At 36.9% G+C, this 27,745-nt stretch overlaps 1 protein-coding gene across 1 annotated transcript; it reads left to right on the forward strand.

Moving 5' to 3' along the window:
- The first annotated feature begins 416 nt into the window (after window positions 1-416).
- Window positions 417-26,784, forward strand: LOC135154838 (uncharacterized). Its single transcript, XM_064103028.1, has 12 exons — window positions 417-551; window positions 1,419-1,760; window positions 10,722-11,168; window positions 11,799-11,891; window positions 13,558-13,611; window positions 14,494-14,736; window positions 14,968-16,023; window positions 17,011-17,265; window positions 19,128-19,403; window positions 20,572-20,820; window positions 22,335-22,616; window positions 26,067-26,784. Exons 1-12 carry the CDS (start codon window positions 470-472, stop codon window positions 26,435-26,437), a joined length of 3,750 nt encoding a protein of 1,249 aa, XP_063959098.1. The 5' UTR covers window positions 417-469; the 3' UTR covers window positions 26,438-26,784.
- Window positions 26,785-27,745: the final 961 nt, after the last annotated feature.

A 27,745-nucleotide genomic window follows, 5' to 3' on the forward strand; every position in this document is an offset into this window, starting at 1 on the left:
AGCGCCGTTGATGGTAGCTCGAGCTAAAGCCGGGGTAAAAAAAATAGCAAGCACTTTGTACCCTCAGGCAATTTAAGTGCTTTATATATCCAGCTATAATTTTTTTATTTTCATCAAAATAAATTTAATTATTTCCTTGAAAAATAAATTGTTCTACTTGAATGAACACCGGGCAATGTAGCCAAGACGTGGTTCAGTAAGTATAATTTATGAATGAAAAAAATATGTTTCATGTATGAAAGGGGAACAGGGAACGGCAGAGATAACCGAGAGAGCGTGTTGGGTGTATGAGTAACCTTTGTTCAAACAAACATGTTAAAAATTATACAGAGACCGAATATTATGAGACAGGCCAATGAGGTCTTGACACTAGTTAATAATCAACTACGATGATGGGACCGTATGTAATATAATCGAGGTAAATATAGCTACCGCGCGTTTTCACCTGGTAATATTGTAAGAGCTGAAAATGGAGGATCGAAAAGGAAGACTGGAACTGTCTCTTTGTGTGTGCTGTATTTTGTCAGTATGTGTCACATCTGGAATATCAGGTAAATTTTAAACGACCTTGAATTAATACAGAATGTCTTAATAAACGCCCTGATTTTGGGCATTGATTGCTAGCTTAGTCTTAATGCAAGTGAACACGATCGACGAAAAATGTCGCGGAAGGTGGTATGTTTACAACACATGCATGCTGAAGGAAAGCAATATATTGCTTTATTTCTTTGTTTTAGATATGGTTTGTGAAGGTTGAATGCAAAACGAGAGAATGAAATGAACAAGTGAAATCGTAAGGTGTGGTATGGACAAATGTGGCGTCATGCTATGATGACATTGTCACCATATTATCTTGACTATCAGTGCTACTATTGTTTTCTTTTTATAATAGCTTGAAAAGCATATTTTATTCAACATGTGGGAATTCATTAAAAATGATATGAATGTTCAGTAAAGTTTCATCTTGACGCAAAATTTACTCGTTGTTATCGTTTGATGAGCAGTATAATATTATCAAACTTCTTTCTACTCACATGTTTATCACTCTGTTTATGGATAGTTATCTAAAAACCATGGTAGGTTGGCATGGTTGAGGATTCCATGTCAAGACACTAAAGCAGAAAAAATAGATTGTGGTATTTTTCTAAATCGCTTGATAAAAAAAAGATCACAAGTTCCTGAAATTACCACATCGTCCAGACAAATAACCGAGGGGTCTATGAGAGCTGCTTCCCTTATTCATTCTAAGAAATATATTTTCCGACTTTTTATTTCTTCCTTATTCAAGAGGAGTGTTTTCATCCCTCTTCAAGGTTCCTACATGTACTACCCATCGGTTCCTTATGTTATTATTACTTGCCTTCAACCATTCTCACTCATTTCAAAATTCTTATTAATATGTCTTTTTTTGTATTTAGGGGTCGCTGGAGAGATCAAAGATGGAATTGTTTTAACAGACCTACACAAGACAGTTCAGAGAGGAAACGACGTCGTGCTAAACTGTGAATTTTACAAAGAACCTGTTGCCGTCTATTGGAAGAAAGGGGATGACCCTGAGGGTGGAGTTAACGTTGTAACGTGGGTGGACGGAAGAGAGTTCTCTGGATACTGCATGAACAATGAGAGATGTGGGATTGGAACTACAAACTACTCACTGATCATCAGAGACGCCCAGATAGCAGACCGAGGTCGATACATATGCCGGGTTTCGAACTACCTTGGTATCCTGATTCACAACGTCACAGATTTAAAGATCTATGGTGAGAAATTGCAAAGAAGTAATTCCCTCGCATTTGAGAGAAACAACGCACTGAATTTACTGTTACGAATAAGCCATAGTTCCAAATTCTCTGATGTTTTTAAGCAATCTTTATGTTTTCGCAATAATCTGAAAGGTTTTTGCTTTAAAGATGTTGTTTAGTTAGTAGTCAAGGTAATTGTGTGGGTCATAATTTGGCTACTTTTCAAGTAGCATGATAATAACTAAATATTTTATACACTGTAATCCGTAACTAAAATATTATAGGCCTGCACAAGTGTATATTAATAATGAAATTGTTTACAAATGCATATTATGTTAAAACAGATTCTTGGTCTTGAAAGTTTGTCTCGTACAAGTACTTGTGCAAATAACTGTAGGGAACTAGTTTGTACATTATCCAAGTTTATTGCAGCCTGAGTTCACAGAGTTCTTTAACCCCTCTCTCATTTTCAGGCCCTTGCTCTACTCCAAAATAACCCTAATTTAATTTCCCCTTTTCTTCAGTCTCCATCAGCATTCTTGCCTTTTATCCTCATGTATCTTTGTTATCCCCATCTCCTTTGTTATCCTCATCCATCCTTCATCCCTTGCACCCCACACTTGATAATTTATTTATCTCTTGGTCCTCTCAGCTATGTTACTCCCCTCCTCTCTCTTGGTTGATTGAATCATGAATATTTATGTTGTAAGACTCCTTATGTGTGATTGGTTCTTATTCATGATGATGCATTACTTCTGTTATTGTCATCCTCCAATTTAATTTGAATATGTATTGAAATCTAGTACCTTGTACAAAGAAAGCCTAGAGAGGAAATGAATAATAAATTATGCCCTGCCAAGCTAAGGCAGTTGAGCACAGACCTTTAAACCAACAGCATCTACCTCTTCATCTGTTCTTGTTCTGTGTTGGAAGAACCCGCGTATACTTAGAGCTAATAAAATATAAAATACAGCTCCTACAACTGGTGGCAGCGGTACTCCAACTCAACAGACAAGTTTTGCAGACAGAATTATTCTTCGAGCAAGAAATTGTGAATCTCCCTTCTTCGAGGAAAGCTAGTAAAGCTAAGCAAAGCATCCTTCTTCTAGTGTTTCGCCCTTCTTCTTGATCAGCTTGGCAAGCCTTAGATATAATTCTCCCTTCATCTTCTTCGGTGAGCAATTTCTCAAACCTAGGTCGATAGTCTGCATCTTCATTCAACACCCTCCTTCAAATTAGGTATGTCGATATTAGATGATACATGTTATAGCCCTTTTTTTGTGCTCATTGATACAGCAAATTTTAAATTGCATGTCTGCAGGTTTGTGCCAGCCTGTTTCATTTTGCAGTTTCCTATACATTACTTCATATAGAAGGTAGCTACACCCTACTTCATTTTGCAGTTAGTTGTATTACAGTTACATAAGCTATCTGCTTAAATTTGTCAGCTGTATCTGCACGATATGAATCAGCTTACCTCATTTTTTTTCAACATGGTTGCTGTGTATTAGACAATTCTCCCTACATCTTGAGATATTTATAGCTACATTAACCTATCACTGTTTTGAATACTATAATTAATTCATAGCAGTCAGAACATTGTGCTCATTTGCAATGTGAACGTTTAGAATGGATTTACCCGAGATTTTCTCTGGTGAAGAGGGTAAAGACTTTCACCAGTGGATAAAACGTTTTGAACTGGCAACTGAATTTATCCCTAATGCTTTTGATCAAAGGCACATACTATTGCCAGCACGATTATCTGGACCAGCTTTTATCATCTGGGATGGTCTCCCTGAATCGGAGAAGAAAGACTTTGCCAAAATCAGAGACAAACTCTCCCAAGTCTTTGGTAGAACTCAGTATATGCAGTCCTTCAGATCATGTATTACTGCAAGAAAGCGACTACGAAATGAGCCACTTGAAGTTTACGCATCAGCCATCATTACAATGGTAGGAGAAGCTTTCCCCAAAAACGACGCTGAAGCGAAAGATGGTGAAGCATTTAAGATATTTCTCGCTGACCCAAAGCTACAAGTTAAGATTCACGAGATGGGTGGAACCACACTATCTGATGCACTGAACATTGCCCTTAGAGTAGAAAGAGCAAGCGAGCAACTTTCTCCAACAACAAACGCCACCATAGCATCAACAGAAGTAACACCTACGCAAGATATCGTCTATCTCTAAGTCCTAAAGCGATTAGATGAACTGGAAAGAAAATTTGAGGAACTGAACTTTTCACAAGATCACAGCAAGCCAAGTGATGAGCAGACTACACACACTCAGAGATTCCCAGTCCCAGAGACAACCGCCCTGCCTCACCAAACCATCGCTCAAGATGCTCCCAACACTACACACACAGGCCATCCGATAGACAGAGTATGAGCTGGTATAGATCACCAAGCCCTATGCCATCAAAGGATGACTACCGACATAATCACCATCATCCTCCATCTAGTTCCCAAGATAGATATTCCCGTCAGCACAGACAGGATCAACGATCTCGATCGCCAAGTCCACGACCAGAATATCGCCGCAGATCCCCAAGTCCTCATGCCCACCCCTACCAACATCAAAGCCAAACCAATGAACATTTTCCGAATAGATATTCTCAAGGGTATGGCAATGCAAGCGACAGATATGACAACCGCCGATACTCCCCAAGAAGAGGTGACAGACAACCCCAAGAGAATGTTCGCCCTAGTCGTCATGTCCAATTTGCAGAATCAAGGCCGGAAAACTTCTACTAGTTGATGATGAGGGCCAGTCGTCAGCTGCTACGTCAACGGCCCAAACCAACAGACGCCATGATCCATCAAGTGAGCAAATACCACCCTACATCCCAATCATCTTAGAAAATACCTATGTATTAGCTTACGTAGACTGTGGTTCCTACACTTCGCTCATTAACAGTGACTTTTGGGAATCTATCCCAAAACATCATAGGAGTCCTCTCACCAAGTCAGCCATGACAGCTACTTCAGTAACGAAAAACCCCTTAGACATTCTGGGCACCGTTGAGGCATCCTTACATCTAGGGAACACCACCAGACAGCACACCTTTGTTGTCGCCAGAAACATTTCACACCAGGTCATGATTGGATTGGACTTATTTTGGAAGTATGACGCCTCAATCTCCACGACAACCTTCATCATGCCATGAGTGAATATACCTCTTGTGAACAAGCACCAATACAAAACCCCGTTGAAGTGTAATGTGTGTCTAGTGGGAAAAGCAGCCATCCCTCCTTCATGCGAGACACATGTAAATGGAAGATTTGTATCGACACAAGCCGATGTCATCCCCACCAACTATGATGGTATCTTTGAACCTAAATTTCAATCACATCTACAAGTTGCAAGTGCTAGAAGTCTATCTAGACCTCAGGACGGTCTCATCCTCATTCGACTCATCAACCCATCACAAGATGCTGTCGAGATACCAGCCGACACCAATCTTGGCCAGTTTTACTCTATGACGGGTGAAATTCAAGAAGAGTACGGAATAGTAGATAGTATTGTTGCAAGTACACAAACAAGCACACAAAAACCCAAACCACCACTTAAAGTTGCATCCATGCTCCCTACTTCAGATATGACTCCAAGTCAAAGAGAGAAAGCAGAGCAACTACTCTCCAAATATGATGATGTTTTCAGTTTTCAGTTCGTCATCTGACGATATTGGCCAGACTGACTCATCCTACCATCACATCAACACAACGACCGAGGTACCAATCCAGAAACGAGCATACCGGACCTCACCAGCCTTGCGATTGGAAATCCAGTCACAAGTAGATGATCTACTGCGCAGAAGAATAATTGAAGAAAGTCATAGCCCCTGGGCAAGCCCCATAGTAATGGTTAAGAAGAAAGACAATACGTACAGATTCTGTGTAGATTATCGTGCCTTAAACGCAGTGACTGTAAAAGACTCACACCCGATCCAAAGGCAAGATGATTCTATTGATGCACTATCATCCTCAACCTACTTCTCTGTCATGGACTTATCTAGTGGTTACTGGCAGATTCCACTCAATCCTGATGATAAGGAGAAGACAGCATTCACAACAGGTACAGGGCTGTATCATTTCAATGTTATGCCCTCGGTCTAGTCAATGCCCCAATGACGTTCCAACGCCTGATGGAAGCAGTTCTCCACGGTCTCCACTGGTCTACTTGCTTAATTCACTTAGATGATTGCATTGTACTGGGAAAGATATTTGACGAACACCTACTCAATCTCCATAAAGTACTCCAACGCTTCAGAGAAGCTGGACTTAAACTCAAGCCATCTAAGTGTCAGTTCTTTTGTAAGGAAATTACATACCTGGGTTACGTCATCAATGATAATGGTGTACTTCCTGACCCCAACAACATCAGCAAAGTAGCATTTTTGCCAAGACCAAAGAACCCTACCAATGTCAGATCCTTCCTTGGACTAGCCTCCTTTTATCGGCGATTCATCAAAGATTTCTCAAAGATCGCCTCTCCCTGCGAGGACAAGAGTTCACTATCTTCACAGATCACCAACCAATCCTTGGCTTCAACAGAGTACCAATTCAAGACGATGTTTCAGGTCGTCGAGCCAGATGGATAGTTGAACTCAGTGCACACACTTTCCAAATCAAACACCGGAAAGGCCGTCAAAATAGCCATGCAGATGCCTTATCCCGACGACCACCATCCTCTGAGCAGAGCGTTAACCTGGTAGATGTACTAGAAGACAGCCCAAGACCAACTGAAGTAACCAACCAAGCAGAGCATACATGTAACATGGTACAGACTCGTTCAGCCTCTCGTCAAGCCATGAGTAAAGAAAGCCGGACCATTGACAAACCTATGCCTGCACCACCTAAAGTACCAACTGAAGCTGAATCTACCGACACCCCCAAAAAATTCAGTCTTTCAGGACAAGATAATGAGTTACGCCTACATCAACAACAAGACAAAGATATACAGGCAGTAGTTAGATATTTGACTGATGAGAAATACGCAAAGAAACTCCCGGTATGAGACGGTACTTATGGAACTATCATCGCCTGACCATCGTCAATGATATCCTCTATCGCCGGATACAAAATAATATTGATGAAGCTACATTCCAAGCAGTAGTACCGCACTCCATGGCCTCAACGGTTCTCAACCAACTACATGGTGATCCAGCTGCCGGACATTCTGGTACCCGAAGAACACTTCAAAGGGCCAAATCCACTTGTTAGTGGCCATTTATGCACAGAGATATTGTGAACTATTGCCAGACCTGTGCAGCATGTGAGTCGATGCGATTGCCAAATCCCAAGTACCGAGCACCTCTTCACAATATCACCACAGAGCGTCCTCTCCAGAAAGTATTTGCCGACGTTGCAGAGCTCCCAACTTCCAGAAAAGGCTTCCAATATATACTGGTAGTTGTTGATCATTTCAGCAAGTACACAAATATCTACCCAATGAAATAGCAGACAGCACCAACCATAGCTAAACAATTCTTCGAGGACTACATCAAAGAACATGGTGTACCAGAAATCCTCCACACAGATCAGGGAAGAAAATTTGAGTCAAGACTAATACAAAACCTATGCAAAAAACTTGGCATAAGAAATACACGATCATCTCCATATCATCTCTAAGGAGCGGGCCTAGTTGAAAGAGCCAACAGAGTAATCAAGGAACAGTTAGCCAAATACCTTGCTGACAATGGTGGAGAATGGGATGCCCATATATCCCAAATCCAACTTGCATACAACAGCAGCATCCATTCAAGTACGGGTTTGTCACCATATTACATCCTACATGGTAGAGAAGCAAGGATACCACTGAATGTAACCTTTCCTATTCCTCCTCCGTCATACTCATCACCACAAGAGTATGTGACCAATCTGCAGAGCCGATTGAAGAAAGCATTCAATCATGCTCAACAACAAACATCTCAAGCTCAACAAATGCAGAAAGATGACTACGATCGTAAACTACGTCTGACCAAGTACAGTACTGGAGATCTAGTATGGCTACACGATCAAGTTAAGCACAGAAACAAGCTTGAACCAAACGGAAAAGGCCCCTTTGAAATAATTTCTTCCTCACATGATGGACTAAATTACAAGATATCTGATATTCATTCACACCACAACAGATTGAAAATGTTTCGTTCCAGAAGTTCACTCCAACGACCACTGTCTTTTACCCAATCGATAACAACTGAGACTCCATCTCTTCGACCACACAAAATCCAAACCACAGGAATCATTCAGTATAAAATAGTCACTCTCAGAGGAAGAAGCAACATCCCCACATCTCGTGTCTGACCAATCTTCATACGTCAGATTCCAGAAAAACCTGACCAACAGCAAAGACCAGGCACATCCTCTCTTCATTCTAACCATGATGAAAACACAGCTCCGTCTAGGAAATGAATTTATATCTCATCGACAGAGCAGAGAAATATGAATTAATATAAACTTCTTGTTGACGACATCAGGAAATTATAATTAATATTGATATGAACTCATCCTTGACAACATATAAATTATGAACTTATTCATAGCACATGATATTCGATGAAGAAAATCTAGCCACATGGACGTTTTGAGACAAAAATTGAAATTGGAAGCACAAGAAGTGAAATATATATGATTTAAAAACTGATCTTCATAAACTCAATATGGACACTTAACTGCACCCAAGTGATATGAACTGATAGTCAACGTCTTCACGAGTGATATGGACACTATTATACATATGTTTGTGATACATTACATGTTTACTGAGATTTAACATTTAATATTTTTGTATTTTTTTATAACGTTACTTTCGTGTGAATTAATAATTGATATTTACATTTGATGCAGAAATTCCAAAAAAAAAATCAAATTGGATATTCTTTATCTTGTAAAAAACCAACATATTTTCAATTTTGACAAAGAGACTTGACATTTTTTGAATAAATTAAATGTATATACATATATTACAAAATGGTGTAGCTCACCGATATGCGTATGCACTAATACAGAGATGCCTTTGGTCAATACTACAAACTGATCTACCAAATTGATCAATTATTGTTAATAGTGTATTTCTTTGTCTAACAAAATGTGAAAAAGGACTCTATACTTGATACAGAGATTAGTAGTATTTAGGTCTATGATTATATTATATGACTACTCTACAAGACCTAGTGAGGAAAAAATGTGTTGTTGACCAAGTTCGAAGTAGAGTTATAAGAAATTATATTTCTCTTGATATGTAAGATGTAATTCCAAATAGACAAATGCATTTAAAGCCCACAAAGATTTACGGAAAAGAGAAAAGACTCTATCATGTGTATATGCTAGAGTACCAAACCGCACGAGGTGATATTTAATTTTCATATGACCACATGTAAACAATTATGTGATTGCGATATTTCAAATTATATTCATATATATTTTAACAGAGTTTCATTCACATACAAAACTCTGCTTATTTTGATAAAATTGGAACTTGTTAAAGGAGAATAGTCGTATGTTTGAGTATACATGTATGTTGTATAAGATTATCATGGACGTTGCCTTAATGTTAAATACAAAATAAATAAAAAAAATATAATTGATTTAATATTGGAATCCCGTTTTATCATTAAAATCATTTACCTTTGATAATTTATTTGCCCACTTATTTTGTGTAATGTTTTCAAAATATGACAATCAATGGAAATGATGAAATATTAATTTCTATCATACATGTATGCACATATCTGAGACAGGATTTTAATATTCTTAGAAAAAGGAAGAAATTGATTGCATGATTATTTTTACTGAAATTTGTAAAAAAAAAGAGTACTATTACGGACAAGTTTGTCATGTCAACATGTTGTATTTTTGGTTGATGAAACGTTTATAAGAAAAATATACAAACAGAAAAAGAAATAAAGTTATTAGTTTGAATAGGTCCAGGCATAGAACGAGGATTTTATCATGAAATGATTTCTTGTGTACTTTATGACTTGAAGATTCTGATGGAATATTGTCATATTAATGATTTACAGATTTGAAAAATCATTTTCTGTGTACTTTTATATTATAGTTTATACATGACCATGGTTACTTAAAATTTGTTTTGAGATCCTAAAATGAGAACATTTTATTTGGAGAAAGGAATATTATGTAGGCAACTAGTTTGTACATTATTCAAGTTTATTGCAGCCTGAGTTCACATGATTCTTTAACCCCTCTCTCATTTTCAGGCCATTGCTCTACTCCAAAATAACCCTAATTTAATTCCCCCTTTTCTTCAGTCTTCATCAGCATTCTTGCCTTTTATCCTCATTTATCTTTGTTATCCCCATCTCCTTTGTTATCCTCATCCATCCTTCATCCCTTGCACCCCACACTTGATAATTTATTTATCTCTTGGTCCTCTCAGCTATGTTACTCCCCTCCTCTCTCTTGGTTGACTGAATCATGAATATTTATGTTGTAAGACTCCTTATGTGTGATTGGTTCTTATTCATGACGATGCGTTACTTCTGTTATTGTCATCCTCCAATTTAATTTGAATATTTATTGAAATCTAGTACCTTGCGCAAAGAAAGCCTAGAGAGGAAATGAAGAATAAATTATGCCCTGCCAAGCTAAGGCAGTTGAGCGCAGACCTTTAAACCAGCAACATCTACCTCTTCATCTGTTCTTGTTCTGTGTTGGAAGAACCCGCGTATACTTAGAGCTAATAAAATATAAAATACAGCTCCTACAATAACAAATGAGGATATTCTTTTAGTGGAAATATATTTTCAGATCCACTGTCCTACATGTACATGTCCTGCATGTCATAGCGTAGTCGTTGATGACAGATGTGTAAAATGGGAATATCTAAAAGTCACAACATTGTGTGGTAGCATGGACCTATTTGTAATAGGTCCATGGTGGTAGAGTGTAAAGTGAGACCTTTGATATCTATAACCATCCAAACCAATGCATGAGCCATATGTTTGTTCCGTTGTAGCTCGTCCTGATGAACCTTACCCAATCATCAACGAATGCGAGACGAATGGAGGTTCGTCTTCTGCTACTCGTACAGGAGACTGCAGGATCTCAACCAACTCCACAGTTATGAACATCACATGCTCAGCCTCCGGATTCTTCCCGGATGTTAACCTGTTCTTCCTACATGGATCTTCAAAAGTGATTAACATCGGGAGCAATGGGTGGAAAAATGAAGACGGTTCTAAGAGCAGATCTATAACAATCAACGCAAGGGTTAGCGACAAACAATACGTGTGCGTTGCGTCAGACATACCTGGTTCCACAGAGGAGAAAACGGCGGGGGTATATATTGAGAGTTATTTTTCTTCTCCAAAAAAATCAGACAATGCATCACGTTCATTCGAGAAGACAACTGCCAATCCAAATGAAGCTGAGATGAGGAGTGGCACAAATCCTGCAAAGATCGGTAAGTTAACTTAATATATCTTTGTTAAGGAGACGTTCGATTCGATCGATGGACTTCACGCATTGACCTACAACTTAAGATAACATTTTACCATCAACATAAACAATGCTCTCACAATCTCTAAATGGATGTTGATCGAACTATGACTGTCTCTTTCAAGCTTTAATAAACATTGCCAGTAAAAATACAATTTGATTGTCAATTAAAAACCCAATTTAATTCATAAAAAAATTTGAGTGGCCGTCATAATTTCCATTGCACTGATTCAAAAAAAAAAGTTTGGCCGTTGTAACAGGGGCGTCAAAATTTTTTCATGATTGATCAAACAAAGAACAGGGGGTGGGGGTAAGTCATTGTTAACTCACAACAGATCACTCCTCCTAAATGTCCTACGTTTTGTCTCATTCCATGCATTCCATATGTTTTATAGGAACAACACTTAATATTAACGAATACAAAAGACCCTCGCCTCGCTCTATCCACCTTTTAATCTAAGACTCTGTGATTTACTGTTTGGAATGATCTAGATCTAAAGTGTCGCCGATTATGTATCTACACACACTTAGATTGTCTGACTATGAAGTCAAGTTGCACAAAAAAGTAATAATGTCTGAATTTTTTTCTTTCCAGTTGTACCAATATTAATGATACTGTTTGTCGCCACGGCAAGCGTGGTATTCTTGTGGCGGAGATCAAGGAAACGGCTGGCCAGAAGTCACATAGGTAAGCACTACCATTCCTTCCGCGATCGATGTAATCTCGATTATCATTACCACAATCTTTAAGTAGTCACTACTGGTATACGGATTGGGTGGGGGATTCTTGCTTCCAAAGAGCTGCACAACCTAGGGGGGGGGGGGGTGAAAAGTAAGGACAAGGATGGGAAAAGGGTTAATATGATTCAATATGTTTAATACAGTGCGTATCAAAAAAGTTTAAACTTAGAAAAAATCCTGTAAAATTGTACATTTGTAAAATCCTGAAGATTTTCCCATGTTTTAACATTGGTATATATCCATTTAAGCAAATGACGATAGAACTGTCGAAAAGTATTTCCGCTTGAGTGAGCACCACTTACTTTTGAAAAGTTAGTGAAAAATTATTTGCGAAGAACTTTGAAATAGTTATGCGAATAATAGTAGACCTTAATCATGAAGAACACGTTGAATTTAGCTAGTAAAATTGATCTGAAGATATATTTTACCTATTTAACTTGTTTCCCTGCCAAAAACACTTCGAAGAGTGCATTGCGCCCCATCCCACTCCCCCAAACACCGAGGCCATCGTGACGATATTTACTTTACACTGAGCTGTGATTTACATGAAAATGGCTTAGGCTTGATTTTCATTTTGTTAATCATTGTCAAGCTTGAAAAAGAGTGGAGAAACAGGTATTAAATGAAAGATGAACTGTAAACCCACTTTAAATGCTAAAAACTTAGTGAAAAAATGCTGGAGATGTCTGATATAAACTTTTGTTCAGATTTAGTTCTGTCCTCAGATCCAGCTGGCACAAAAAAGGGTAAATGTTGTGCTTACTAAGTGTTGAAATTTCAATTTGGGTGGCAAAATTGTTACAAAATGCTTGGATGTACCCATGTATTACAGTTGACAAAAAGTGCAATGGGAAATGTATGAGAAATGTTTCGCAGGGTAAACTTGATTTCGCCCTTTCCTTTGACACAGCGTGAAAACGAGCATTTCTAGGCAAACAGATTTTTGCGAGCTTTACAAAAATGGACAGTGCTCACTCAAGTGTAACATTCTGTCAATACTTTTACTTTCATTGGATAGCTGAGACCCAAACCCAAGGTTATATGTGAAAAATTACCCATATGTCGTATATTTTTTAATTCCCAGGGCTTTTTCAAAGTGTAAGCCTTTTTTTGATACGCATTGTATAGTGCCCAAATTTATGTCAGAATTTCATTTCCATATAAAAGAGCCAAAAATTTCGCTTTCGAGTTTTGAAGAAAATCCCCGAATCCATTAAACAGCGTGTCGTGATACTAAAAATCAATAAATCATCGGGGGGGGGGGGCACAACCGGCCGGACCCCCTCCCTTGAGAGCCATAATTGAAATTTGTAATGTAAATACCGTTTTTTCCTCGAGTGTGCCCCCTTTTGAAAGTGAGGATGCCTTTATTTTTCTTGTCAAATTTTCATCGGAAAATGTGCCCCCTTTTGGGGAAAATTCTGGATCCGCCCCTGCATCACCGTGATAGTTTGGCTTTAAACTGACGGACTAGAATCTCAAAATTTGAAATACCGCACCGTGAAAACGGTATGTGATATCTGAAAAGGATTCCTTTCATTCATTAGAATTTAAAGACCAGCGGATCGTTTGTAGCAGTCATAATATATCAATTCGACATTTTTTCACTGTAGGTAAACGTGATGTCGAGGAGTCAGAGTTATTGATGCAAAAAGTAAAGGTACAAGGTAAGTGTTGCACGAAAACACATTGGCTTAGCATTGAATATTATAGGGAAGGAATTGTCTTAATCCTGATTCCTCATCACCATGTGTGATTATTATCCAAATTTGACACCTAGATAGATCTTTGTAATTTGATTGGTTGTTTGATATCGTTCAATCAGCCCATTTTGAAATGAGGTTATCAACCGTGCAATTTTGGATCCATTCATCGTGCAATTTTGGATCCATACGATTTTGTACATTACACGCGCGCACCGAGACTGCTTGCAGCTAGGCACCATCAGTTCGCATGTTTTAATGACGTAACAATGAACAGACCAAACTCGCACTGCATGAGCATGATTAACATCGAAATTTATAAATTTCATATGAAAAAAAAATAATGTTTTAGGTGTCATATAAACCAAATAATATTTTTTTTTATCCGTGCAATGGACAGAATACTTCATTCAGTGAGAGATGAAATAATGATCCATTCAACTCGGCTACACCTCGTTGAATGCATCATTTCATATTTCACCTTATGAAGTATTCTGTCCATTGCACTCATAAACATTCATTATTTGTATAATATGGCACCACGCCGACGCGCTTGGTGTAAAACAAAGAACGGAATCAAATGATAGTATAATGTCAAGAGGAAATAACTTAAAATCGAAAAAAAAGGGTATTAAATTCACCAATATGTAGCTTAATGGGGATATATCTGTGAAAGCGTCCAAAAACACCACAATACTTCTTTATTAAGAGTTCCGCAATGTCCTAAGGAACTAAAATGCATGTACTGTCTTAATTGATAGGGAATTATTGATAAAACTCAAGCGCAGTATAAATCATAGCAAGTTAATGTTTTGAACTAATATTTTACAATTTTTTCATGTACAGGGGTTGTCTCGTTTTATGAACTGTGGCTACTGGCTTATGACACTCCGAATGATGAGATGGCAAAGGTATATACTGCTCTTGTTAAGCTGGGTATTAAGAATGTCAAGGGACAGATGGATAAAGGACTTGTGTATGATGCTCTTTGTAAATGGAAAGAGAGATCATATGCACGTGACCAACCACAGATGTTAAGAGATGCCTTAGAGGAAGTGGGCCTTGAAACTAGATGGCAAGAGATTTACGGTATGTATTTTGATATCTTCCATTAAAAATTAACAACATTCTTATTTTCAAACAACTCGCCCTTTATCATGCGGTTTTACACCATTGCCTACATGGGTTTTCACAATAATGTTACCTTAAGTTCGTCACAATTTCTATGTTTTACCATTTAGCAGCATTATATTGGCTACAGCACATGTTCCATCATTAATTATTTCCTACATTATTCATTGATTATTTCTCACAATGCAGACCACGTACGGCAAGGCAATGATGTTACCAAAGTACCTGAAGGAACACTCGAACAAATCCTGCTTGACTTGAAAGGCAAAAGTTCAATAAAAAAGTTCCTGAATAATTTGTTACAACGTGAAAGTAAAGGTTTACAAAATGAGATAATCGTTGTCGCCCATGGCAGTGAAGAGGACAAAGGAAAGTCTGCCAGTGAAGAGGGCAACATAGCTATGGAAAACACAGCTTCCGTCAAAGAAATCAGTGACACCAATGACGGCGAAGGGAACAATAAAGTCTCAGTTCCCGTCAAAGAAGTAAGTGACACCCATGACGTTGAAGGGAACAAAGGAAACACAGTTTCCACCGAAGAAACCATTGACGGTAAAGGGAACAAGGAAGACTCAGCTCTCACCAAAGAAACCGAAGACACCCGTGACAGTAAAGGGGACAATGAAGACTCAGCTCCAGCCAAAGACACCCATGACGGTGAAAGGAACAAAGGAAACTCAGCTTCCGCAAAAGAAACCAATAACGGTAAAGGGAGCAAGGAAGACTCAGCTCTCACCAAAGAAACCAATAACACCCATGACAGTAAAGGGGACAATGAAGACTCAGCTCCAGCCAAAGAAACCAAAAACACCAATAGCGGTAAAGGGAGCACAGGAAACTCAGCTTCCGCAAAAGAAACCAATAACGGTAAAGGGGACAATGGAAACTCAGCTCCCACCAAAGAAACCAATAACCCCCATGGCGGTAAAGGGAACAAGGAAGACTCAGCTCTCGCCCCAAAAAACAATGACAACCATGATGGTAAAGGTAACACAGAAGCAACAGCTCCCGCCAAAAAAAACGATGACACCCATGACGGTAAATGGAGCAAGAAAGACTCGCATCCCGCCAACGTATCCAAGCAAGAAGAAGTCTTTCAGGCAATTGAAGGGGTCGAATACAGTGACGGCATGCACAAGTTGAAGGAATGGAATAATGGTCCTTTCAAACAGAATCCGTTTGTTCTAGTTAGTCTGGCACTCGAAAGAGCAGGGTATCTCCATATCTCAAAGACCTTCTTTGACGGTGAGTCTCTATCTATTTGACATATCCAATGCAACTAATACGGTTCACTTATAGTCCATAGTCCATATAATTCGGGTTTAACTTAGACCGTGGTCTAACTCTGTGCTAAAATTAATGGAAGCCAAAATGTCAGAATTTTGTTGAAATTATATCTTTCCAATGTTTACTGTATTTTTGTCCTTCTAATTCTGTAATGGAGACGACACTATCTTATTCAGCCTTCCCAGGCAGCTAAGGATGATTTGAAAGCCAAATGAGCCGATACATTGAACCTTTATCATTAGAGATTTATGCCACAATTGGCTATCCATAGTTAAACCACAACTTTAAACTAGAGTTTCATTGGAATCTGACATAAGCATACGGGCCATAATGTTCATCTGATTGGTGTGATGACTTGAGAATATGGATTTTGCAATCATGGAATTTTACGTCAATAAGCTAATTAGTTTGTTTGCAATACTTAAAAATGACACAAAAAAAGATGATATTTTGTGATTGTGGAAAAAGGAACCCTTTTGTTAAATAAAACAAAAATACGCCAGGTTTTTCTTCATGATCTAAGTGGTTTCAGGTCTACACTAACTACAGTCTGCTTGTTTATTCCGATTTAATAAAAAGAGAAATTTGTGGTACACGATGATTTCAGGGGAACAACATTAAATATGGTGGATTGTAGTGACTTGAAGGTTCAACAGAATAGTACGTTGTGATGATTTAAAAGTACGAATACAACCTAACTGTCAGAACAAGCCTACATAATATATCGTTTTAATAATGCATGTACTGTATAGGTCCTATTGTACATAGGCATAGGGGGTGGCTAAACAAGGTAAAATCTATCGAATTGTGCCTTGTTTGTCATATTAGACGGTGAATAAATATAAAGATTAGACACAATATATATTTCGTTACTTTGTTCATGAATGTGAATGTACAAAAGAGGCATATATATTATTAAGCACGCTCTAACACGTTTCCTTGCAGGCCCTGTATCATTTTATGAACTTAGATCATTAATGTACAACGTGAATACACCTAGCCTAGAGAAGCTAAGAAAAACAATTTGCAAGCTAGACATGCTAGAAGTCGATGCGACGAGTGCAGATAAATTCGGTCCACAACAAATCTACGACTCGCTGTGTCAGTGGAAAGAGGGACACCCTCAGGTAGATCAAGGAAAGATATTACATGATGCACTTTTAAGAGCCAGACATGAGGAAGCATGGTGGAAAATTCTAGGTAAGTTAATCGTTCAACCTTTATATACATTTTTGTTTTTTTAATTAAATGTCCATATACCGGAATCTCACTTATCAAATATAACACACCGGATTAGTATACTGCCATTTCATGTACAAACTCGACAACACAATTTTGACCGAAATTACTCCATCATCGGAGGTTTCATTACCAAAAATCCCACCACACCAATGAAAAATAAATAAATGTACTATAATAAATTTAGAAACAGAAGGAACACAAAACAGGCAAATATAATGTAAATACAACAACATGTTCTATCGTATGATCTCAGGCGCGTAGCCAGGGGGGGCGCCCCCCAAAAAAAAACGTCCCCAAAAAGAAAAAAAAAGAAAGAAAAACAAGAGGGGAAAAGGAAAAGCGAAGGGAGGAAAGGGAAGAAAGGTAGCTTTGTGGGTTTTTTGTATTCTTTTTTTTTTTTTTTTCAAAAGAGAATCTCCTTTACTCTTGCTCTAAATTTATATATGAATTTTGCTTCCGCGCTGCGCGCGGTTAAATGACAATATTGCAGTTCTCCATTGTTTCCCCCACCTTTTCTCTAAACCTGTTTTTCCACTTCAGCTATATGTGTTTCTTGCCAGTTAAAGTTCAAATGTGTACATTAGGGCATGGAATTCGAGTAAGGTTAGGCCGAAGTATATGAAGTTACCTTTTTTTAATTCTTTTTTTTTATTGATCGCGCAACTTATGGTCAGGTCTGCTCCGGGCGGGTAAAATCTTTATATCAATTTCTGCCGTCGCCTCCATATAGGCAACTTCTCCCGCTTTTCAGCTCATTACTAAGCAATCATAATTTGGGGGGGGGGCAAACAGGTTCCTAATTTAAAAAGAGGAAGGTATAAATTCGTGTCGTATTAAATAAAAAAGTACAATATTTTTTTTTTCAAATTCTATTAAACTTCCGTGTCATTTCCCTGCACATTCATCTCCTGTTCTTTCTTGCGCACTCAGTTTGAAATTTTGAATGACACTTAAGTTTCGTTATCATTCAAAATGAAAGCGCTTCAGGATAAGTCAAAGAAATTATACATATCCATTTTAATATAATTTCAATAAATCACATGCAGAAGTTTCAACTTTTTGCGCACTATTTTCCTTGTAATGAAGTTCAATAATCTTAGAAAATCAATTGAATTAGAGCCGATGGGGTATTAGAGATATCTGCATTTGATGAAACGTCCACCCTTTGAAATATCAGAGTTTCATTGCTCTACGCAAGGAGGAATATCTTCCTCCCGGCATATACACTTCTTCTCTGTTTTGCGAGTTAAAAATATGCACTGTCGCTAAATTGTTTGTAATCGAATCTGATCTTTCCAAGGGAAGTATTCAATATATTTTAAAGAATGCCCTTTTCTCGGGACCCTTTTCTTTGTAAAAAAAATTGATAAAACGCTTTAGCTTCCGCGCTTCGCGCGGGGTTATTATTTTAATATCCTCCATTGTATTCCTTTTTCGTGCGTTCACAATGTTCAAAATCACAATATAGTCAACTGAATTGGAGCTGATATAGGTACTAGAGACAAGAGAGACGGCTCCTTTTCATTTTAATTTATGAAACACCGAAAGCTTCGCGCTTCGCGCGCTCTGTAAGTGTTGGCACGCTTCGCGTGCATTTACCGCCCCCTCCAAAATTAAATCCTGGCTACACGGTAGTATTATGTAGGTGCGATTTTAACGAACGAAACATTGTAATTACGTTACGTTATAACAGCCCGTAGGCAGTAGACCTTCTATATAAAAAAAGGCTTATTACTTCCATACAATATGACAATCTACATAAACATATATGTTGTTTTTAAAATAGTGAATTAATTTTATGATACATCTTTCCCTTTAAGAGCAAAGAAAGGACAAATCAAGTGTATGTGAAAGTATGTTCAAGAGAATACTCCGTGATATCGAAGACCCAGCAATGATACAGCAGCTCCTGCAAAAGCTAGCCCCAGACTTGGCAAAAGATGTGGGAACCTCACTGGAAACAGATTTTATGGAAATAGCCTTGAAAGCACTGAAAGAATGTAATGAAAGTTCTCACAATGAAAATAGGATGATCTTGCTAAGCCGTGCCTTGGAGAAAGCTAAATGCAAGCCAATTGACAGGACTTTTCTCTCTGGTAAGAGGTAGTGGATTTAATTCTCTTTCACCCATTTTATTGCTGTATCGCCTGCATTGCAGATCGAGACTATAGGCGTCGCTTTTCCGACGGCGGCGGTGTCGTCAACATTGAAATCTTTATCTTAGGTTAAGTTTATGCAATGTCATCATAACTTAAAAGGTATATGAACCTAGTTCATGAAACCTAGACATAAGAGTAATTAAGTATTACTAAACATCGTGCTTGGTTTTCAGGTCGCATGATCAAGATCAAAGGACATTTAGGGTCAATGAACCATAAATTACATTTTTCAATTTTTGGGGCATTAGATACATTACCAGAACTTTGAAAGTCACAAGTTATGGATGTAGTTAATGACGATCGGTCATACATGTAAGAGTATTCCCCGAAAACCCTGTTCGAGTTTAAGGTCAGATGACCAAGGTCAAATGTTATATATGGTCAATAAAGTTAGATTATGTTGAGGAAATCAAAAACAAAACTTAACAAAGGTTTAGTTTTGAAACTTTGATAACTTTGAAAGTATAGTAGTTCCTGAAACTTAGGTATAATAATAATCAAGTATCAGCAAACACCCTAAAAGAGTTTCAGGTCACAAGATCAAGGGTCATTTGGGGTCAGTGAACTTAGACCATGTTGGGAAAACATCAAAATTGTAACCTAAGCTTAATTTTTGTAAATGTCTTAACTTAAGTTGTACAAACCTTCTTCATGAAACATTGACATAACTGTAATCAAGTACAATAAACATCCTGTCTAAATCTTAAGTCTCATGGTCAAGATCAAAAGTTATTGAGGGTCAATAAACATAGTATTTCTATTACCATATGAATGGTGTTTTTTTTTAAATATATCGTTTCCGGAGTAAGCACTGCTTCTAAAGTAAATTCCTTATGCAGTCAAGACTGCCAAAGGTGTTCCACTTGTTTTAATTAGGTAGGTCTTGTAGAGTTTAAATGAATAATTTAGCGTAGTACATGTATATACGGGAGTTGTTTTTCTTGATGAATAGAATATCCTTATTCCACCTGGAGACGGACAAAAGATGAATATGAACATGTATTATTCCATCAATTTCAAAGATTTGATATATATTTATAGATAAAAACTAAGATCTAAAATTGCTAATTCCTGCAAATTATATTGTCACTTTCTCTAAAATCAGAAACAATGTCCTTTTTTGAGTTGTGGTCAGTGGGTCATTTCGACTTTGATGCTGGTGTGAAAACGTTACCATTACGTGACGCTTTGAAGGCGATGGGAATATTTGGTATAGAAGAGACAATTAGTCAGCATGAGCTTTATCATCTTCTTTGTAAATGGAAGGAAGAACACTCTAATTGCGACCAACGTCTGGTGTTCAAAGTTCATTTGCTTAACGAAGGACTTTACAAGGAATGGGAAAATCTCAGTGGTAAGTGATATGGATTTATTTCAATTCGAATAAAAAAAACACAAATAGTTTTTTAAAAACATTTTTTAAAAGGAATTTATTCTAATAACGGCATGCAGGAGGGTGGGGTTATGAAAGATAAGAAATTATAGGTGTAAAGTTAATTTTCCCACCACGCTTATCGTCGGTGCTCTAGTAATAGACGCCAGGTCTTAGTGGAATTTGCGTAACGCGCGAGTGTGTGTATGATGATTATGTGGAAGGTTCCATGACAAAGACAGGCCACAATTTCTCCGTTCTACAGTGCGTATCAAAAAAAGGTTATACTTTGAAAACGCCCTGGGAATTAAAAAATATACAACATGAGGATATTTTTTTCACATATAATCTTGGGTTTGGGTCTCATCTATCCAATTAAATAAAAGTTTTGACAGAATGATACATTTGAGTGAGCAATGTCCATTTTTTGTAAAGCTCGCAGAAATATGTTTGCGCAGAAATGCTCGTTTTCACGCTGTGTCAAGGGAAAAGGGCGAAATCAAACTTACCCTGCGAAACATTTCTCATACATTTCCCTTGCTTTTTTAGTCAATTGAAATAAAACGGATACATTCAAGCATTTTGTAACAATTTTCCCACCCAAATTGAAATTTCAACACTTAGTAAGCACAACCTTTACCCTTTTTTGTGCCAGTTGGATCTGAGGACATAACTGAATCTGAAGAAAAGTTTATATCAGACATGACCAGCTTTTTTCACTAAGTTTTTATCATCTTAAGTGAGACTACATTTTATTTTTAATTTAATACTTGTTTCTCCACACTTTTCCCAAGCTTTATAATGATTACCAAAGTGAAAATCAAGCCTAAGCCATTTCATGTAAATCACAGCTCAGTGTAAAGCAAATGTCGTCACGATGGCCTCGGTGTGTGGGGGAGTGGGGTGGGGCGCAATGCACTCTTCGAAGTGTTTTGGGCAAGGAAACAAGTTAAGACAATTTTACTAGCAAAATTCTACGTGTTCTTCATGATTAAGGTCTACTTTTATTCGCATATCTATTTCAAAGTTCTGCGCAAATCATTTTTCACTAACTTTTCAAAAGTCAATGGTGCTCACTCAAGCGGAAATATTTTTCGAAAGTTATATCGTCATTTGCTTATATCGATATGTACCAATCTTAAAATGTGGAAAAACCTTAAGGATATTACAAATATATAATTTTACAGGATTTTTTTCTAAGTGTAAACTTTTTTTGATACGCACTGTATATTCCCCACACTAATCAAATGGCCAACTTCAATGTTTAACATTTTACCCTACCCTAACCGTAAACATACCATTAAACCATATTGCAACCCTAACCCAAATTTTTTGACGAAATCAATTTGAAGCCTTGAGCAATTGTCGCATAAACAAATGTCATGTCACCGTGGGGAAAGGGGATATGCGGTACTACTTTTATAATTTGTGTCTATTCTGTAATTAAAATTGGTTGAAGACTTATGAATGACATGGACGCCCCCTCCTTATTTCAGATCTGATGTTTGGAACAGACCGGATCATTTCTAATGATACACTGGAACATATCTTGTGGCACTTGAAAACTCCAGGAAAGATCAACCATTTTCTTCATAAGCTGACCAATACCGACCAAGAACCAATACCTGAAGATTCAAATCTACCAGAGGGCATCGGAATTGCTCTGACTAGATTGGAGCTGTGGAAGAAGGGCCCCATTGATAAACATCCTGTGATTCTATTAAGCGAAGCGCTGGAGTCGGCAAAGTGCTCTCACGTTGCCATGACCTTCTTTCAAAGTAATTATATCAAAGAAAGAAGGTTCAGTCTTGTCTATTTATTCAAGCATGCATTGAGGACATCAGATATCTCATTTGCAAAAACAAGCAAACACAAAAAACGCCTACCGGAGGTGTGTTCCAAGAATATTACATATGAAAAAATTCAGAAAGTTAAATGAGCAACTAGACCAAAAGCTTCAGTCTCTGTTTTTGGTTGTTCAGCTGCGTTGCGCTTGTCTCTATATCGCTAATTGTTTTGTGCGTCCGTTCAGAACTTGTCGCTAGCATCGACTGGCCAGGGTATCGAAAATTTTAATCGGAAAACCTTGATAAAAGCCTAACTTAAAGGAGAATGAAACTCTTAAAGCAAGTTAGCTTTTGTGAAAGCAGAAAAATCAAAGACAAAAGTTTGAGTAAAATAGGACTAGCAATAGAAGAGTTATGAGCATTTGAATGTCGAGATCACTAATGCTATGGAGATCCTCCAATTGGCAATGTGACCAAGATCTATGATGTCACAGATGAACAACTCTCCCCTTTTGGACACTGAAAATATACCCCAAAACATCTCTTTTTGCTCATTCTAATCATATACATGTATATGACAAACGATTCATCAATGATATAATGTTGTGAAACCTCTGTACCTGTCCTCTTATAAAGAGAACACCTCACCTTGTGATAGAATTTATAAAAGTGAGAATATAAGTGAAATGAGTACTAAAGTAATGAGGGAGTTGTACGTGTGTGACATCACAGATCTTGGTCGCATTGCCAATGGGAGGATCTACGTGGCATTAGTGATCTCAATATTCAAATGCTCATGACTTTCTTATTATTCATTCAATCTTCCTCAAACTTTCAACAATATGTTTCTTTGATTTTTCTCTTTGATATGGATTCAGCTGGTTTCAAGGGTTTCATTTTCCTTTAAGGAACGTAGAGGGCAGCAATACACGACTGCCAGTGTTTTCTCTCCGGTAATAAAAAGACGAATTAAAGAAGAAAAAAGGAATAAATCATCGGTAACGTATATTTCCGCTATTTCATTTTAAAATGCGTTGTATCAAAAGAAAGATTAGAGTCTAAAGAAAATAGTGAGCCATTGTTCAAGGTAATGTAATGTCATTTCAACCTAAAAAAAAATCTAGACAAAACACTATAGGCCCGAATTGGGCAAAATGATTACACATGTCAGCATTTGGGCTCGCACTAACGTGCTACCGTCACACCTTGGGCCGAGGCCAAACAAAAGTGCGCCAAAAGTCATTTGTTGGCAATTTCAGATTTTAAATTTTTGTCATGCCCAGCTGAAAGACAACACTTTGAAGAATACTTCAGCAAAATATTTTATTCAGGAATGTACATAAAGGTTGTTAATTTCCTACCTCAAATTGTAAAATGTGACATTTTGCGAAATGCCGTGTATATGACAACCTAGTTGAAAAACAGGCCATTTCACAGGAGTTTTTTATGTAGGAGTCTGAAATGGCTCCCACGTAATCCTGATATATTCTTTCTTCGTGTGAAAGGGTTCAAAGTAGATAAAAGACACCTTTCAGGAGGTTTATAGGATAAGTATACCTCGTAATAGGCTGATAATCGATGTTTTTTGCATTTACATTAGAAAGGTTTCAATTTCCGTGGACTTCCATCTAAATCCTATCAGCATCATTTTTTCCAAAGTCTAAGCTTTAAGTTGATACCAAATTTAGCTGCCCGTTTTTGTCCGGTTTTATGTTAGAGCCGATTTTAGTTGACACATCACCCCGGCACATCACCACCAAAACGATCATTTTTATACCGCGCAGTCATTGCAGCGCACCGTAAGGGGTGTACATTGACATTCATTTTTGCGCGGCGAGGTCGATTCCCCTTCCATTCCATGAAAATTACATAAATTCCGGGCAAAATGTAAACGAAATGAAGGTTGATAACGCATATAAGGGCTACCCACCCCTCTTCAAGAGATAACAGTTGTAGAATCACTTCAGCCAAAAACCCTCCTCACAGTGATATATTCGTGGTGTTATATATACTCTGCGTTTTACCCAATTAAGTCTACACAGCTTGATAAAGCACGGTTAATATTTTCAGATTTTAGAATATTTTTTCTATTTAAAGGGGAATCCAACCCAAATAAATACTTGTTTTTATAAGGAAAAGAAAAATCAGACAAGTTGATATGTGAAAGTTTGAACAATATTGGACAAACAACAAGAAAGTTATGAATTTTTAAAAGTTTTAAATATTGGTAATCACTATACCCATGGAGACTTCAAATTGGCCGCATATGGGATGTCATAGTGATGTAAGGCAAGGACTACTCTTCCATGTACTCCAATACATATTATGGCTAAAATGTCATTTTTCTCAAAAGTTTTATTTCAAATTATATTTTTCTTTCATGAGGACATAAAACAATATACTACCTGGGTTATATTTAGATTACTGCCCCAGGGAATGGGTACTTAGGAGAAAACCACAAATCCCTGATAATAAAGTACATGGCCTATGGGAAAGTTGTCCTTGCCCCTTGTCATAATTTACTTACCCAGTTGCCAATTTGAAATCTACATAGTATTAGTGATCTCAATTTTAAAACAGCTATAACTTTCTTATTGCTTTTCCGATTTCTTTCAGACTTTCACCATTCTGTTTAATTTATTTTTCTCCTTCCCAACACAACATTTTATGGCCAAGGCTGGATTCCCCTTTAATGATAATTTTGATGCCATAAAAATATTTTTCAGGATCTCATACACACTCTTTAGGCATGTGAGAACCATAAACCATCATTCACTCATGTCAATCTTAATGTAACACATAACACAAAGGTTATATACTACACATGGTTTAGTGTAATTTGCCTTTTCACATATAGGTTTTAAGTAGCCAATCAAAATTAGGTATTAAGGTGAAGTCATATCGGCTTTAACTTTTCATCGTACACCTCACCTGTCTAGAGAGTTTTCTTAAAAACCCATTAAATGAATTTACAGTCTATTTCATGAAAGGGATGGAGGGTGGCAATATTTGAGTTAAACCAGGTGAACCAAATCAAAAGAAAAAATATAGTCTAAAGTAAACATGTAACAAATAGAGCCACAATAGAAACGCAACGCAATAATATGAGCGAGTCAGGGAAAATAGTTTTGTGCTTATGTACCTTGCAAGCAGTGTATTTAATATATAAGACATTTGTTATATGTAGAATCACCTTAGACTCTTCAGTTAGAATTTTTTTTTGTCAAAGACATCCTATTAAACATTTGCAAAGCGGCCTTTCCATCTAAGATCATTTTTTGTATGTACATTGTAGATATTATCATACTCAATGTCAGGATATAAATTTAAAACTTTTATATGAATAGATAAATTTTCACGGGCAAGGCTTTTATTGTAAGATCTTTACAGTGACATTATCAAAATAAATTTTAAACTGAGTCCTTCTTATCCCCCCTTTAGTACCAGTTTATCTCCAAAAGACTATTGGGGATGAAGAAGTAAGTGAATTCATCCGCAGACTTACGAGTAGGCATCGCAAGCGATTGGCAAACCAGACACCGGCCACTGAAGACAATAAAATATCCAACTTTGCAGAGGAAAATAATGACATGTTGTTTGATGCAAAATCTATGGTTCGAGACTGGATTGAAAGGGAGCAATGCTGCAATTATGAGAAGAGATGTAATCTGGATGACATGTTGATCGAAATTGGTCGACATGATATGACAGGTAAATATCCGATCACAAATATTGTGATTGACGTATCATATATGTATTTGTGTCACTTGAATAGTCTGTTCTTAAATGAGAAGGACTATCATTTCATTTAATAGTAGCTATTTCCCATCGCGATTGCACAAATATTTATAAATATGTGAATTATCACATTTATGGATTTTAAATCTACCTCCTGTTAAGATTAAACTCTCACATTAAAGTAATCTACTTCCCCATAGTGCCACATGCAGGTTATTTTATTGTACTGTATACTTCAAATTTGGGAACATAATCATCCTGATTTAAAAATGCACGTCAATAGCTTAGACACTAATAATAATGATCATAATGATAACGATAATGATAATAATGATAATGAATAGTGATGATGCAAACGACGACGACAATGATAATTATAATGATAATAATATTTGAAATTATTATACGGTGCGCCCCCCCCAAAAAAAAAAAAAAAACTTAACACTCTGAAATGGTTGCCAGATAAAACAAAACCATTACTTTGAGGGAAAGACTTATATATCTGGAAAGCCAATAAAGTAAACTTTCAAATGACTCAAAACAAGTTGGAAATTTATTCATGTTTGAGTGAACACTGCCCACTTAATAAACCAGGGGCATGACAATGAGGCTGGGCAGGAATTAACCTTCCAATTTCTTTCGGTTTTTTTTTGTTTGGAAATTGCAAAGTTGAGGGTTTCGTTAGGGATTAATATGGCACGCCTATAGGGAATCAATTCAATATGTATTTCACTTTTTAAAAAAAATTTCTCTTCCACTAAACCATTTCACTCAAAGAAATTTATATTTCACTTTTAAAGATATATTCTACTTTATCAAAGAATGTATTTCACTTAAAAAAAAATGTTTCACTTTTCAAAAAATATGTTTCACTTTTCCAAAAAAAAAAATTCCCTTTTCCTAATTAATTTTTCCAAAAAATATTCACTTTTAACAAAATATATATATCACTTTAAAAAAAATATATATTTCACTTTTCAAAAAATATATTTCACTTAAAAAAAATATATATTTCATTTTTCAAAAAAATATATTTCACTTAAAAAAAAAAATAAAAAATTCACTTTTCAAAAATATATACTTCACTTTTCCCCCAAAATATGTTTCACTTTTGAAAAAAATATATTTCACTTTTCAAAAAAAAAAAAAATTTCGAGGAAGAATCATTTCACTTGTTACATTTTAATTTTGAGAGAAAACAAATCCTTTCACTTTTGTTGGATAACACATGCGGCTGCCGTATTGGACCGTACGTAAAATTATTTTATCTATCCATCTATCTACCTACTTGATATATCTATCTATCTCTATATATTTTGTTTGTGAAATATATATTGTTTGATTCCCTATAGGCGTGCCATAGACTAATGATAAACTGTGAT

The sequence above is a fragment of the Lytechinus pictus genome, chromosome 8, assembly GCF_037042905.1.
Source record: "Lytechinus pictus isolate F3 Inbred chromosome 8, Lp3.0, whole genome shotgun sequence".
NCBI lineage: Eukaryota > Metazoa > Echinodermata > Echinoidea > Temnopleuroida > Toxopneustidae > Lytechinus > Lytechinus pictus.

Coding starts and splice junctions, on each gene's coding strand:
- LOC135154838 (XM_064103028.1), top strand. CDS start 470: ATGGAGGATCGAAAAGGAAGACTGGAACTGTCTCTTTGTGTGTGCTGT. Junction 19,404..20,571: donor TGACAGGACTTTTCTCTCTG/GTAAGAGGTAGT, acceptor CTCTAAAATCAG/AAACAATGTCCTTTTTTGAG. Junction 20,821..22,334: donor GGAATGGGAAAATCTCAGTG/GTAAGTGATATG, acceptor TCCTTATTTCAG/ATCTGATGTTTGGAACAGAC.